The sequence below is a fragment of the Chiloscyllium punctatum genome, chromosome 6, assembly GCF_047496795.1.
Source record: "Chiloscyllium punctatum isolate Juve2018m chromosome 6, sChiPun1.3, whole genome shotgun sequence".
Classification (NCBI taxonomy): domain Eukaryota; kingdom Metazoa; phylum Chordata; class Chondrichthyes; order Orectolobiformes; family Hemiscylliidae; genus Chiloscyllium; species Chiloscyllium punctatum.
In genome coordinates this window covers 3,663,731-3,678,856 of record NC_092744.1, presented here as the reverse complement: position 1 = coordinate 3,678,856, position 15,126 = coordinate 3,663,731, and the positions used below count along the sequence as shown (strand labels likewise).

The following is a 15,126-nucleotide window of genomic DNA, read 5'->3' as shown; positions in this document are numbered from 1 at the left end:
CCGTTCCTCATATGCTAGACCTGTCATTCCAGGGATCATCCGTGTGAATCTCCGCTGGACACGTTCCAGTGCCAGTATGTCCTTCCTGAGGTGTGGGGACCAAAACTGGACACAGTACTCCAAATGGGGCCTAACCAGAGCTTTATAAAGTCTTAGTAGTACATCTCTGCTTTTATATTCCAACCCTCTTGAGATAAGAGACAACATTGCATTCGCTTTCTTAATCACAGACTCAACCTGCATGTTTACCTTTAGAGAATCCTCGACTAGCACTCCCAGATCCCTTTGTACTTTGGCTTTATTAAGTTTCTCACCATTTAGAAAGTAGTCCATGCTTTTATTCTTTTTGCCAAAGTGCAAGACCTCGCACTTGCTCACGTTAAATTCCATCAGCCATTTCCTGGACCACTCTCCCAACCTGTCTAGATCCTTCTGTAGCCTCCCCACTTCCTCAGTACTACCTGCCTGTCCACCTAACTTCGTATCATCGGCAAACTTCGCTAGAATGCCCCCGGTTCCCTCATCCAAATCATTAATATATAATGCGAACAGCTGAGGCCCCAGCACCGAACCCTGCGGGACACCGCTCGTCACCGGCTGCCATTCTGAAAAAGAACCTTTTATCCCAACTCTCTGCCTTCTGTTAGATAGCCAATCCTCAATCCATCCCAGCAGCTCACCTCGAACACCATGGGCCCTCACCTTGCTCAGCAGCCTCCCGTGTGGCACCTTATCAAAGGCCTTTTGAAAGTCCAGATAGACCACATCCACTGGGTTTCCCTGGTCTAACCTACTTGTTACCTCTTCAAAAAATTCCAACAGGTTTGTCAGGCATGACCTCCCTTTACTAAATCCATGTTGACTTGTTCTAATCAGACTCTGCTCTTCCAAGAATTTAGAAACCTCATCCTTAATGATGGATTCTAGAATTTTACCAACAACCGAGGTTAAGCTGATTGGCCTATAATTTTCCATCTTTTGCCTTGATCCTTTCTTGAACAAGGGGGTTACTACAGCCATCTTCCAATCATCCGGGACCCTTCCTGACTCCAGTGACTCTTGAAAGATCTCAACCAATGCCTCTGCTATTTCCTCAGCAACCTCTCTCAGAACTCTAGGGTGTATCCCATCGGGGCCAGGAGATTTATCAATTTTAAGACTTTTTAACTTTTCTAGCACTATCTCTTTCGTAATGGCAACCATACTCAACTCAGCCCCGTGACACCCTTTAATTTTTGGGATCAGTTGGATCAGATGGTTGGATCTGCACCCATCACGGCAAGTGGGGAGTACAGAGGAACCTCGATTATCCAGCATTCAATTAACCAAATTTCGGATTATCCAAACAAGATTGCAAGGTCCCAATGCTTGGCTAACTATATGTTACCAACATTCGATTATCCGGAATTCAATTAACTGAACGAAATACTCCCTGCCGTGTCCTTCGGATAAGTGAGGTTTATTAGTATTCCATCAGTATCATGACTTGGGCTTTGTGGATGACATCAAAGAATGGAGAGAGCCAGATAGTGATGTCAAGCTACCTGTAACATTAACTTGCCACAAGCACTTCAGTAATGCCACCACATAGTATTTCACAGCTGGATATGAATTCAGAAGCAGGAAGGATCCCTTTACCTCTGTCCAAAAGAGATTGTCATGTTTTTTCATGTAAGTTATTTCTGATAAGTTGCTGTTATGTGGAAATGTTATGATGTGGAGGTGCCAGTGTTGGACTGGGGTGGACAAAGTTAAAAATCACACAATACCAGGTAATAGTCCAAACAGATTTATAGTCCAAACAGTACTAGCGTTCAGATCACTGCTCCTTCAGCAGGTAACTAGTGGGGCAGGATCATAAGACATAGAATTTATAACAAGATCACAGTGTCATGCAATTAAAACAATATATTGAACAAATCTAGATTGCTGTTATGTCCTTTACCTTTTAGAATGGGTTGCAAGTTTTGGTTCATTAATATGTGATTCCCAGAACTTCTTTTAAGTCACATACTCGAGATAACTTAAGGTTTCATAAAAAAAAAGTGACATCTCAGCTCAGACAATGTATTAAAGGTGTGAGGTTAGAACACACACTCTTAGAGTCATAGAGTCATAGAGATGTACAGCATGGAAACAGACCCTTCGGTCAAACCCGTCCATGCCGGCCAGATATCCCAACCCAATCCAGTCCCACCTGCCAGCACCTGGCCCATATCCATCCAAACCCTTCCTATTCATATACCCATCCAAATGCCTCTTAAATGTTGCAATTGTACCAGCCTCCACCACTTCCTCTGGCAGCTCATTACATACACGTACCACCCTCAGCGTGAAAAGGTTGCCCCTTTGGTTTCTTTTATATCTTTCTCCTCTCACCCTAACCCTATTACCTCTAGTTCTGGACTCCCCGTACCCAGGGAAAAGACTTTGTCTATTTATCCTATCCATGCCCCTCATAATTTTGTAAACCTCTATAAGGTCACCCCTCAGCCTCTGACGCGCCAGGGAAAACAGCCCCAGCCTGTTCAGCCCCTCCCTGTAGCTCAAATCCTCCAACTCTGGCAACATCCTTGTAAATCTTTTCTGAACCCTTTCAAGTTTCACAACATCTTTCTGATAGGAAGGAGACCAGAATTGCATGCAATATCCCAACAGTGGCCTAACCAATGTCCTGTACAGCCGCAACATGACCTCCCACCTCCTGTACTCAATACTCAGACCAATAAAGGAAAGCATACCAAATGCCTTCTTCACTATCCTATCTACCTGCGACTCCACTTTCAAGGAGCTCTGAACCTGCACTCCAAGGTCTCTTTGTTCAGCAACACCCCCTAGGACCTTATCATTAAGTGTATGTGGTAAAAACAATAACTGCAGATGTTGGAAACCAAATACTGGATTAGTGGTGCTGGAAGAGCACAGCAGTTCAGGCAGCATCCAACGAGCAGTGAAATCGACGTTTCGGGCAAAAGCCCTTCATCCTGATGAAGGGCTTTTGCCCAAAACGTTGATTTCACTGCTCGTTGGATGCTGCCTGAACTGCTGTGCTCTTCCAGCACCACTAATCCAGCATTAAGTGTATGTGTCCTGCTAAGATTTGCTTTCCCAAAAAGCAGCACTTCGCAGTTATCTGAATTAACCTTGTGGAAATGTTAGAATGTTTCAAGAGTCACCAAGAATTGTTAAAGCTATACAGTTTGTGATACCACAGAGGCTGAACAACTTTGTTTTGACTTCAAGGCCTCTTCACAAACTGAAATTATATATTGAAAATGACATGGATTGTTTGTCAAGTTTCTTGTTAAGTTGTTAAGTTATATCACACTGTAAACCTTTGCTATAAATTCTGTGTCTTACAATCTTATTCTCCCCAACCACCTGATGAAGGAGCAGTGCTCTGAAAGCTCGTGCTTCCAAATAAGCCTGTTGGACAATAACCTGGCATTGTGTGATTTTTAACTTTGTACACCTCAGTCCAACACTGGTGTCTCCAAAGTGAGAGGTAGTTCACTTTGGAAGACAAAACAGGAATGCAGAGTACTGGGCTGATGGTAAGATTCTTGGCAGTGTGGATGAACAGAGAGATCTCAGTGTCCTGGTGCAAAAATTCCTGAAATTTGCCACCCAGATTGATAGGGTTGTTAAGAAGGCATATGGTGTATTGGCGTTTATTGGTGGGGATTGAGTTTCAAAGCCACGAGGTCATGCTTCAGCTGTACAAGGCACTGGTAAGGCTGTACCTGGAATATTGTGTGCAGTTCTGGTCACCACATTATAGGAAGGATGTGGAAGCTTTGGAAAGGGTTCAAAGGAGATTTATTAGGATGTTGACTGGTATGTAAGGAAGGTCTTACAAGGAAAGGCTGAGGGAACTGGCTGTTTTTGTTAGAGAGAAGAAGGTTGAGAGGTGACTTACTTGAGATGTATGCGATATTCAGAGGGTTAGACAGGGTGGACAGTAAGAACCTTTCTTCTTGGATGGAGATGGCTAGCACAAGGGGACGTAGTTTTAAATGAGGGGTGATAGATTTAGGACAGATATTAGGGGTAGTTTCTTTACTCAAAGTGTAGTAGGGGCATGGAACGGCCTGCCTGTACCAGTGCCTTGCCGACATTAAGGGCATTTAAGTGGGCATTGGACGTACATATGGATAATAATGGAAAGGTGTAGGTTAGATGGGCATCAGATCATTTTCACAGGTCGGTGCAACATCGAGGGCTGAAGGGCCTGTACTGCGTTGTAATGTTCTATGTTCTGAAATGCTGTCAGATTTCTTCCATTATAAAGCTGAGTACTGACAGGTTCACTGTTGTTCTCATTCTGAATTCCTGTATTTAATAATTTCATTAGTAAAATATACTCCACAATAATGAGCATAATTCCTGCTTTAGCTGAAGGAAAATTGTTGCGACTTGGAAGTGCTGCTGTCCAGAATAGAATTCCCTATGTGTGCTCATCTTGCTTTGAGCTTTATATTGGAATACTAAATTATACAAATCAACCCTAAACCAAAAACTTTTATTTAGTTTATGAAATTGTACAAAGCAATCCATTACTGTACAAAATTTATCAAGCTGGGCCTTAAGTCTCCAAACAGTTGCACAGATTGAGGCTGGGAAATGCTGTAAATTGCCCATCTCCACTTATGCTACTTTACTGGAATTACTGTAAAAATTCCATTTACAGATGTCAACAGTGTATTCCTCCAGGAAGTTAATGCCAGTGCAACAGGGACTAGCTTCCAAGAATTTTCTATTCCAGTGTAGATTTTAGCTAAATGACTGTAAAGGACAGAAGGATCTTACCTGGGGTTCCTGGGACACCTTGGCTTCCTGGTAAGCCTCGTTTCCCAAAAAGTCCTTCACTGCCTTTACAGCCTGCAGGACCTACATTTCAACATTCAAAGGCACATAAGAAGTAAAAGGCTGGGTTCAATTGTTGAACAATATAGACATTTTGCACTAGCTTAATGAACAATTTCTGGCACACTTTCTGCTGCAATTTATATTTGTAATCATTCATTTAATTCAATGGAAGCTGGAGAAAAACACTGGGAGAGAAGAGCTGATAATTTGGGAATGTGGCAACATAAACTAAAGGAAACCAAATAAAGGTATTAGAAGTCAGGGAGGGAGTAACTAAGCTGGATACATTTTGTCAGGGAGCACTAGAATATAGATTGCTTGTAGAATGAGGAGTAAGTGACAATGAAAACAAGTCAGAATGGTGGAAACAGAATAGATCATTATCAGGAGAGTCAATGTTGATATGATAGGGGATACAACTAAAGGAAATTACCTAAATGATGATGAAGTGACATAGTGAAAATCTGGAAATGTATTGGGAATGGTAAATGACTCAATCGAACAGTCAAGAGTGGAATGGTAATAAAAGTCCAGAGAGAATAAGAATAGGAATTGACTTGCTGAATAGGTTGTAATTTTGAGAAGGCAGAGTAGTCAACTTGGATAAAACTAGAAAAGTTTATTTTTGAGGAGGAATATCTATGGATTAAAATTTTAGCAATGAGGGAAAATGACTTCAATAATGTGTGACAAGGGAAGGAAAATTATTTCTGGATTACGCAGCTTGTCACGGTTCTGCTTAACTCAATTTAGACTAAAGTGGCAATCAAACTGGTTGACAGAATATTAAATAAAAAGCTTGCATGATGAAACAGGAGGAAGGATAATTTAAGCTTGTAGTAAATGGGAAGAAATTATAAATTGTTTAACACTTGATAGTGGATCAAGCAACTGCAGAATTGATCAGTAGTTCTCTAATGTACATCAAAATATGCCCATAAAGCTTGATTTTGGGTTTCTAACACATTATATCACTGAGGTGCAGCATTTGAATGATAAATGGATAGAACCAGTAGGAATTCCGGGCTACGTGAGGCCAGAGATGACTGTCAGGGAAGAGTGGAAAAACCCATTAATAGATTTGTATGGCCAGGGCTGGGACAGATACAAATGAAGCCAGAGGATTAGATGTTCGATGATTATCAGTGGCGTTAAAGGCTGAAAAGAACCAGCAGGAACAATAAACTATCATCTTTTGGGCTTATCAGTAGTGGGAAGCTTGGTTTTGTGCGGGGAAGGTTATGTCTTACAAACTTAATAGAACTCTTTGAGGATGTGACAAAGTTGATTAATGCGGGAAAGGCTCTAGATGTCATATACATGGACTTTAGTAAGGCGTTTGCTAAGGTTCCCCATGGTAGGCTGATGGAAAAGGTGAAGTCGCATGGGGTCCAGGGTGTTGTAACTAGATGGATAGAGAACTGGCTGGGCAACAAGAGACAGAAAATGGTAGTGGAATGGAGTTTGTCAAAATGGAGACCTGTGACCAGTGGTGTTCCACAGGGATCCGTGCTGGGACCACTGTTGTTTGTGATATATAAGATATGTATATAAATGATTTGGAGGAAGCTATCGGTTGCCTGATTAGCAAGTTTGCAGATGACACTAAGATTGATGGAGTAGCAGATAGTGAAGGGGACTGTCAGAGAGTACAGCAGAATATAAATAGATTGGGGAGATGGGCAGAGAAATGGCAGATGGAGTACAATCTGGGCAAATACAAGGTGATGCATTTTGGAAGATCCAATTCAAGAGCAGACTATACAGTAAATGGAAAAGTCCTGGGGAAAATTGATGTGCAGAGAGATCTGGATGTTCAGGTCCATTGTTCCCTGAAGGTGGCAACACAGGTCAGTAAAGTGGTCAAGAAGGCATACGGCATGCTTTCCTTCATCAGACAGGGTATTTAGTACAAGAGTTGGCAGGTCATGTTACAGTTGTATAGGACTTTGGTTCGGCTGCATTTGGAATACTGCATACAGTTCTGGTTGCCACATTACCAAAAGGATGTGGATGCTTTGGAGAAGGTGCAGAGGAGGTTCACCAGGATGTTGCCTGGTATGGAGGGCACTAGCTATGAAGAGATGTTGAATAGATTAGGATTATTTTCATTAGAAAGATGGAGGTTGAGGGAGGACCTGATTGAGGTCGACAAAATTATGAGAGAAACAGACAGGGTGGATAGCAAGAAGCTTCTTCCCAGAGTGGGGGACTCAATTACTAGGGGTTATGAGTTCAAAGTGAGAGGGGAAAGGTTTAGGGGAGATATGGGTGGAAAGTTCTTTACGCAGAGGGTGATGGGTGCCTGGAATGCGTTGCCAGCAGAAGTGGTAGAGGCGGTAAGGACAGCGTTCATTTCAGATGTATCTCGACAGATACATAAACAGGCAGGGAGCAGAGGGATCCCAATCCTTAGAAAATAGGAGACAGGTGTAGATCGAGGATCGGAATCGGCACAGGCTTGGAGGGCCGAAGGGCCTGTTCCTGTGTTGTCATTTTCTTTGTTCCTTTGTTCTATCTTAGTCATCGAAGATGTACTTATGCTTTTCACCAGTGCAGCCCTCCATGTTTATTTTGGAGATGGTTGAAACAATTGAAGACGTAATACCTGGATAACCTGATTGGCCCTGGTCGCCTTTCTCACCAGGGTTCCCAGGAGGACCGTCAGTTCCTGGTTTACCTCGAGATCCAGGAGTACCAGGTTGTCCTTTAGGGGCTGAAGGACCTTGATTACCCTAGAATATACGAGGGTCAAAGTACAAGATAACTTATTGACTTGTAGGTATCGTTTTACAAATCATTGCTCTTTGTTCAGAAATTTGCGTGTTAAGTTGGTCCTGCTGTTCTTGTGTTTGATTCATAGATTGCACTGTTCTTATTGTTTAATGGAAAAATGGGTGTTCTGTGATGAGGGAACACTGATCTAGATTCCTAAAGTGTGTTCATGTTACTTAAAAACAGCAGTTCTGTTGATGGATAATTGACTTGATATGTAACTACAGCTGGACTTCCTGGCATTTATCTTGAGTCCTGCCTCTGAACAGGGCAATACATGGTTTCATGAGGACAAGATGGAGGGTGGGCTTGAGTATGCAGATGCCCGATTCATGGAGACAGGTTAAATGATCATCTACCCCCGGTGAAAAAAACATTGTCATCCTTTTGGTGTGGAACCCAAAATGCGCAAGGAGAACAGATCAGAGCAGGTCTTTTACTGTACATTTCTTTGGTTAACCAGAGTACCCCTTTGTATATGATCTTGGCATACCTTTGGGGGACATGGGACACATCTTTGGAAGAGGTGGAGTTCGTCTTTGAGAGAGATACTGTATCCTATCTAAGAGGTGCAAAGTACCAGATTGGGAGAGGTCAGGTACCGTTTAGGCATGCTCGTGTGTAAAAATGCAAAAGCCCTTTTAGACTGTGAAGTTACAGAGTCATAGAGATGTACAGCCTGGAAACAGACCCTTCGGTCCAACTCGTCCATGCCAAACAGATATCCCAACCCAATCTAGTCCCATTTGCCAGGACTTGGCTCACATCCTTTTAGCCCTTCCTATTCATATATTCATCCAGGTGCCATTAAAATGCTGTAATTGTACCAGCCTCCACCAGTTCCTCTCGCAGCTCATTCCATACACGTTCCACCCTCTGTGTGAAACAGTTGCCTTTGGGTCCCTTTTAAATCTTTTCCCCCCTCACCCTGAACCTATGTCCTCTAGTTCTGGACTCCTCCACCCCGGGAAAAAGCCTTGTCTGTCTAATTTATGCATACCCCTCATGATTTTATAAACTTCTATAAGGTCACCCTTCAGCCTCTGATGCTCCAGGAAAAACATCCCCAGCCTCGTCCGATAGCTCAAATCCTCCATACCTGGATGTAAGTTTGCTCGCTGAGCTTGAAGGTTCATTTCCAGATGTTTCATTACCCTACTAGGTAACATCTTTAGTGGACCTCAGGCGAAGCACTGCTGAAAATTCCTGCTTTCTATTTATATATTTGGGTTTCTTTGGGTTGGTGATGTCATTTCCTGTGGTGAAGTCATTTCCTGTTCCTTTTCCAGAACTCTATCAACAAACACATTGAGTTAGACCCCATCTACCACCCCCTGAGAAAAGGAACAGGAAGTGACTTCACCACAGGAAATAACATCACCACAGGAATTGACACCACTAACCCAAAGAAACCCAAACATATAAATAGAAAGCAGGAACTTTCAGCAGTGCTTCGCCTGAGGCCCATTGAAGATGTTACCTAGTAGGGTGATGAAATGTCTGGAAATGAACCTCAGCGAGCAAACCTACATCCAAAACCTCAACCTGAGCTACAAAACCTCCAACCCTGGTAACTTCCTTGTAAACCTTTTCTGAACCGTTTCAAGTTTCACAACATACTTCCGATAGGAAGACGACCAGAAGTCATGCAATATTCCAAACATTGTCTAACCAATGTCCTCAACATCATACCCCCAATTCCTATACTCAATGCTCTGACCAATAAAGGAAAGCATACAAAATGCCCTCTTCACTATCCTATTGCGGAAGTTATTTTTCTGGACAAGGCTTCCATCCTGATTAAGGGACTATTTTGTGGAAGTTCCCCTCACCCAGCAGATCAATAGTATTTGGCATGTAGCACATCCACTAATATCATTTATTGTATCCGTTGCTTCCGATGCGGTCTCCTCTACATTGGGGAGACTGGGCGCCTCCTAGCAGAGCGCTTTAGGGAACATCTCCGGGACACCCGCACCAATCAACCACACCGCCCCGTGGCCCAACATTTCAACTCCCCCTCCCACTCTGCCGAGGACATGGAGGTCCTGGGCCTCCTTCACCGCCGCTCCCTCACCACCAGACACCTGGAGGAAGAATGCCTCATCTTCCGCCTCGGAACACTTCAACCCCAGGGCATCAATGTGGTCTTCAACAGTTTCTTCATTTCCCCTTCCCCCACCTCACCCTAGTTCCAAACTTCCAGCTCAGTAACTGTCCCCATGACTTGTCCGGACTTGTCCTACCTGCCTATCTCCTTTCCCACCTCTCCACTCCACCCTCTCCTCCCTGACCTATCACCTTCATCCCCTCCCCCTCACCCAGTGTACTCTATGCTACTTTCTCCCCACCCCCACCCTCTTCTAGCTTATCTCTCCATGCTTCAGGCTCACTGCCTTTATTCCTGATGAAGGGCTTTTGCCCGAAACGTCGATTTCAAAGCTCCTTGGATGCTGCCTGAACTGCTGTGCTCTTCCAGCACCACTAATCCAGAATCTGGTTTCCAGCATCTGCAGTCATTGTTTTTACCTATGGGAGGCTGTTTCACACATAGCGTAGTTCCTCTCTCACTGTGATACATTGCTGGTGTGTGTAGCTTAATTGCTCAAAGGCACCTCCTCTTGTCAAGTAGCTTCTCCCTCTCTACAATATATTGCCAATGTGTGTTGCTCCTCTAATTAAGGATATCTGTCCTGCATTTGTCACGGATCTCTGTAAACAGTGTGTTAGATGATAGCTTTCAGTCCTGGTTACTTGTAGAACATGTAGCACCTTTTAGGGCTGATTCCTGATTCACTACCTCCTCGGACCATCTTGACACATTGTAATTAATGAGGAGAAAGTGAGGACTGCAGATGCTAGAGATCAGAGCTGAAAATGTGTTGCTGCCGCGACATTAACCGCCTCAACTTCTCCACCCCTCTCACCCACTCCAACCTCTCACCCTCAGAATGTGCAGCCCTCCACTCCCTCTGTTCCAACCCCTACCTCACTATCAAACCAGCAGACAAGGGAGGCGCGGTAGTAGTTTGGCGCACCGACCTTTACACCGCTGAGGCTAAACGCCAGCTCACGGACACCGCCTCCTACTGCCCCCTTGACCATGACCCCACCTCCCACCACCAAACCATCATCTCCCAGACCATCCATAACCTCATCACCTCAGGGGATCTCCCATCCACCGCCTCCAACCTCATAGTCACACAACCACACACCGCCCGTTTCTACCTCCTGCCCAAAATCCACAAACCTGACTGCCCCGGCTGACCCATTGTTTCAGCCTGCTGCTGCCCCACCGAACTCATCTCTGCATACCTCGACACGGTCCTGTCCCCCTTAGTCCAAGAACTCCCCACCCACGTTCGGGACACCACCCACGCCCTCCACCTCCTCCATGATTTTCGCTTCCCCGGTCCCCAACGCCTTCTCTTCACCATGGACATCCAGTCCCTGTACACCTCCATTCCCCATCACGAAGGACTTAAAGCCCTCCGCTTCTTCCTTTCCCACCGACCCAACCAGTACCCTTCCACTGACACCCTCCTTCGACTGACTGAACTGGTCCTCACCCTGAACAACTTCTCTTTCCAATCCTCCCATTTCCTCCAAACCAAAGGAGTAGCCATGAGCACCCGCATGGGCCCCAGCTATGCCTGCCTCTTCGTAGGATATGTGGAACAGTCCATCTTCCGCAGCTACACTGGCACCATCCCCCACCTTTTCCTCCGCTACATCGATGACTGTATCGGCGCTGCCTCGTGCTCCCACGAGGAGGTTGAACAGTTCATCCACTTTACCAACACCTTCCACCCCGATCTCAAATTCATCTGGACCATCTGAGACTCCTCCCTCCCCTTCCTAGACCTTTCCATTTCTATCTCTGTCGACCGAATCAACACGGACATTTACTATAAACCGACCGACTCCCACAGCTACGTAGACTACACCTCCTCCCACCCTGCCCCCTGTAAAAACGCCATCTCATATTCCCAATTCCTTCGTCTCCGCCGCATCTGCTCCCAGGAGGACCAGTTCCAAAACCATACAACCCAGATGGCCTCCTTCTTCAAGGACCGCAATTTCCCCCCAGACGTAGTCAATGATGCCCTCCACCGCATCTCTTCCACTTCCCGCTCCTCCGCCCTTGAGCCCCGCCCCTCCAACTGCCACCAGGACAGAACCCCACTGGTCCTCACCTACCACCCCACCAACCTCCATGTACAGCGTATCATCCGCCACTTCCAAACGGACCGCACCACCAGGGATATATTTCCCTCCCCTCCCCTATCAGCATTCCGAAAAGACCACTCCCTCTGTGACTCCCTCGTCAGGTCCACACCTCCCACCAACCCAACCTCCACTCCCAGCACCTTCCCCTGCAACCGCAAGAAATGCAAAACCTGCGCCCACACCTCCCCCCTTACTTCCCTCCAAGGCCCCAAGGGATACTTCCATATCCGCCACAAATTCACCTGCACCTCCACATACATCATCTATTGCATCCGCTGCACCCGATGTGGCCTCCTCTATATTGGGGAGACAGGGCACCTACTTGCGGAACGTTTCAGAGAACACCTCTGGGACACCCGGACCAACCAACCCAACCACCCCGTAGCTCAACACTTCAACTCCCCTTCCCACTCCACCAAGGACATGCAGGTCCTTGGACTTCTCCATCGCCAGACCATGGCAACACGACGGTTGGAGGAAGAGCACCTCATCTTCCGCCTAGGAACCCTCCAACCACAAGGAATGAACTCAGATTTCTCCAGTTTCCTCACTTCCCCTTCCCCCACCTTGTCTCAGTCAAATCCCTCGAACTCAGCACCGCCTTCCTAACCTGCAATCTTCTTCCTGACCTCTCCGCCCCCACCCCACTCCGGCCTATCACCCTCACCCTGACCTCCTTCCACCTATTGCATTTCCAACGCCCCTCCCCCACGTCCCTCCTCCCTACCTTTTATCTTAGCCTGCTAGACACACTTTCCTCATTCCTGAAGAAGGGCTTATCCGCGAAACGTCAATTCTCCTATTCCTTGGATGCTGCCTGACCTGCTGCGCTTTTCCAGCAACACATTTTCAACATTATAATTAATGGTCAGCCTGTGTTTCAGCCCATGCCTTGTTTTCTATCTCATCTTCTAACTTTCTGCTGTACTTCGGAGTTCTGCCGAGCCATACTTAAGATGGTGGTCTCCCCATGATGCATTGTGTAATAATGGCAGGGGTTTCAGTATCCCCTTCATTACAGGGTCTTGCGTGGACCTGATTTAGTGCCTTCAACACTTTAAATTGGTTTTTGAGTAAATGTGAGTTTTGTGTGGGCCTAATCAAAATTACTACAATTGGTTAAGTGTGTGATCCTGACCTGTGCCTGCAGGCTGATCCCCTGAGGCAAAGCAAAAGATGGACAGATCTAACTATTTAGAATTGCGAACTCGGCTGATTGCCAGCCTTGGGGAGGCCTTGAGGAATTGACCCTGGTGCCAGTGTTTTGTCTTGCTGGTTTATTTTGTTGTTTGTCTTTGTTTGCCTGTAGGCAAAAGTGAGGACTGCAGATGCTGGAAACCAGAGTCTAGATTAGAGTGGTGCTGGAAAAGCACAGCAGGTCAGGCAGCATTCGAGGGGCAGGATGTTTGCCTTAAAGTGACTGTTCTGCGTATGAGACCTGGGATGTGAGGATGGGATCGAATCATTTTACAAAGTAAGACTGAAGTGCTGGCCCAGGCGACAAGGCAATCTTATCCTGCTGTGCACGCTGAAGCCCATCCTTTTGTCCCCTCAGAGGAGGTGCTGAAATGTCAGGGTAAACATGCGAAAAGTAACACTTAAGGTAGGAGATTCCCTTGTTGAGTTTAAGGAAGTGGTTAAGAGCCATCAACCCCCTACAGTTTCAATCGTGGTCAGCGTCCTGGGAACTCTTCCAAAACCCTCCAATCGTACTGGTGCCCTATTCCCCTAAGTCCCCCACAGTTACAGTCCCAGACAGGATTGTCGTCGCTTCCCAAATGGGAGGAAAGCTGGCCAGGGACAGAATGCTTACTTAGAAACAGTGTTACAGTTCGTGCTACTTGGCTACAAGTTACTAGTGCAAATACTCAACAGGGTCCTAGTGTCCGGATGGCACGTGTTGGTGAAAGCATCTCACGATTTACAGAGATTGGTAATAAAGAACTTGCTTGCCCCAGGATTATAATGGGTGAAACCCCCCTTGATAAGCCCTGAGATCCACGACATTCTTCAAGACACCCCTAATCCACTCTAGTGCCTAACATTGTTATTTGGCTAGTACAAATCTGCAGTATTTATAGTTGCTTGCCTCAGGATGTCCAGACTTTAATGAATGTAGCCTATGGGACACATTGGACGACCATTAAAGACTCCATTGTACTTCTCCCTGCATCGCAGACTAACGTAGAGACATGGACAATTTGGCTTGAAAATATTGTTAGAATTGAAACTCTCTAATTTTGTCTGTTCTGGAATGTGAATGTTTCATTAACCTTACACGCACAGCATCAACAGAAACTAAAACCTGGAATAGGGAAAATTTGCCAGAGAGAGAGAGAGATAGATCCTCTCAATATTGAGTCACTGAAGCTTGCAGAGCGGTTAACTCTTTGTGGTCTGGTTTGAATGCACTTTCGCTCGTTGGTGACTGAATGTTTGTGTTTTGTTCCCTGGAGGTCAAGATCCGGGAATGTGCTCACAGATCATGACTGCACTACTGTCAGTTGCTAACTAGTCATATTTTTATGTTTTCATGAAATTCAAATCAGTTTAGTATGACAGAAGACAACATTTCAATCTTAAAAAGAAGTCTTTTCCTTAGATTTTTACACCGACACCAGTATAAACCTACTCTCAACTCCACCATAATTTCAAGCTCCTGTTTATTTCATCCCCAGGTGTCAGACTAATTAAAGGCTTGACTAAAGGCAGTAAAAGCAGCAGCACTGTAACTCCTGGCCTCAGGTGCAGAATGATTCTGTTCCAGGATGAAAATAGATGTCTGCTCATTTCATAAAAATAATCTAAACCTAATATTGAGGGCAATCGCCTCAGACTTTAACATTTGCTCATTAAGTGGAGAAATTACAGTGAACTTCACATAATTTAATTTAAAAATTGTCAAACACTAAGCATAAAGATGGATCTAAATATCCCAAACAAACAATATTTTATACTTAGAATCCCTACTTTGTGGAAACAGGCCCTTCGGCCCAACTAGTCCACACCAACCCTCCGAAGAGTAACCCACCCAGACCCATTCCCCTACATTTACTCCTGACATATGCACCTAACCTATACATCCCTGAGCATTATGGCCAATTAACTTAGGCAATTCACCATCAGCATCAGCATCAGGAGGGAGAGGGACACAGCAAGGCAGGCAGTATAAGGAGGGAGGGGGACACAGCAAGGCAGGCAGCATCAGGAGGGAGGGGAACACAGCAAGGCAGGCAGTATAAGGAGGGAGAG

The 15,126-nt window shown here is 45.4% G+C and overlaps 1 protein-coding gene across 1 annotated transcript in view; it reads right to left on the bottom strand.

The window, feature by feature from the left end:
• Nucleotides 1-15,126, bottom strand: part of LOC140478663 (uncharacterized) — a 298,481-nt gene that overhangs the window by 57,857 nt on the left and 225,498 nt on the right. Inside the window, exons 38-39 of the mRNA XM_072571895.1 lie at nucleotides 7,478-7,604; nucleotides 4,810-4,890 (exon numbers count right to left, since the gene is read on the bottom strand). Coding sequence (XP_072427996.1) covers nucleotides 4,810-4,890; nucleotides 7,478-7,604 — 208 coding nt within the window. The remainder of the gene's footprint in view (nucleotides 1-4,809; nucleotides 4,891-7,477; nucleotides 7,605-15,126) is intronic.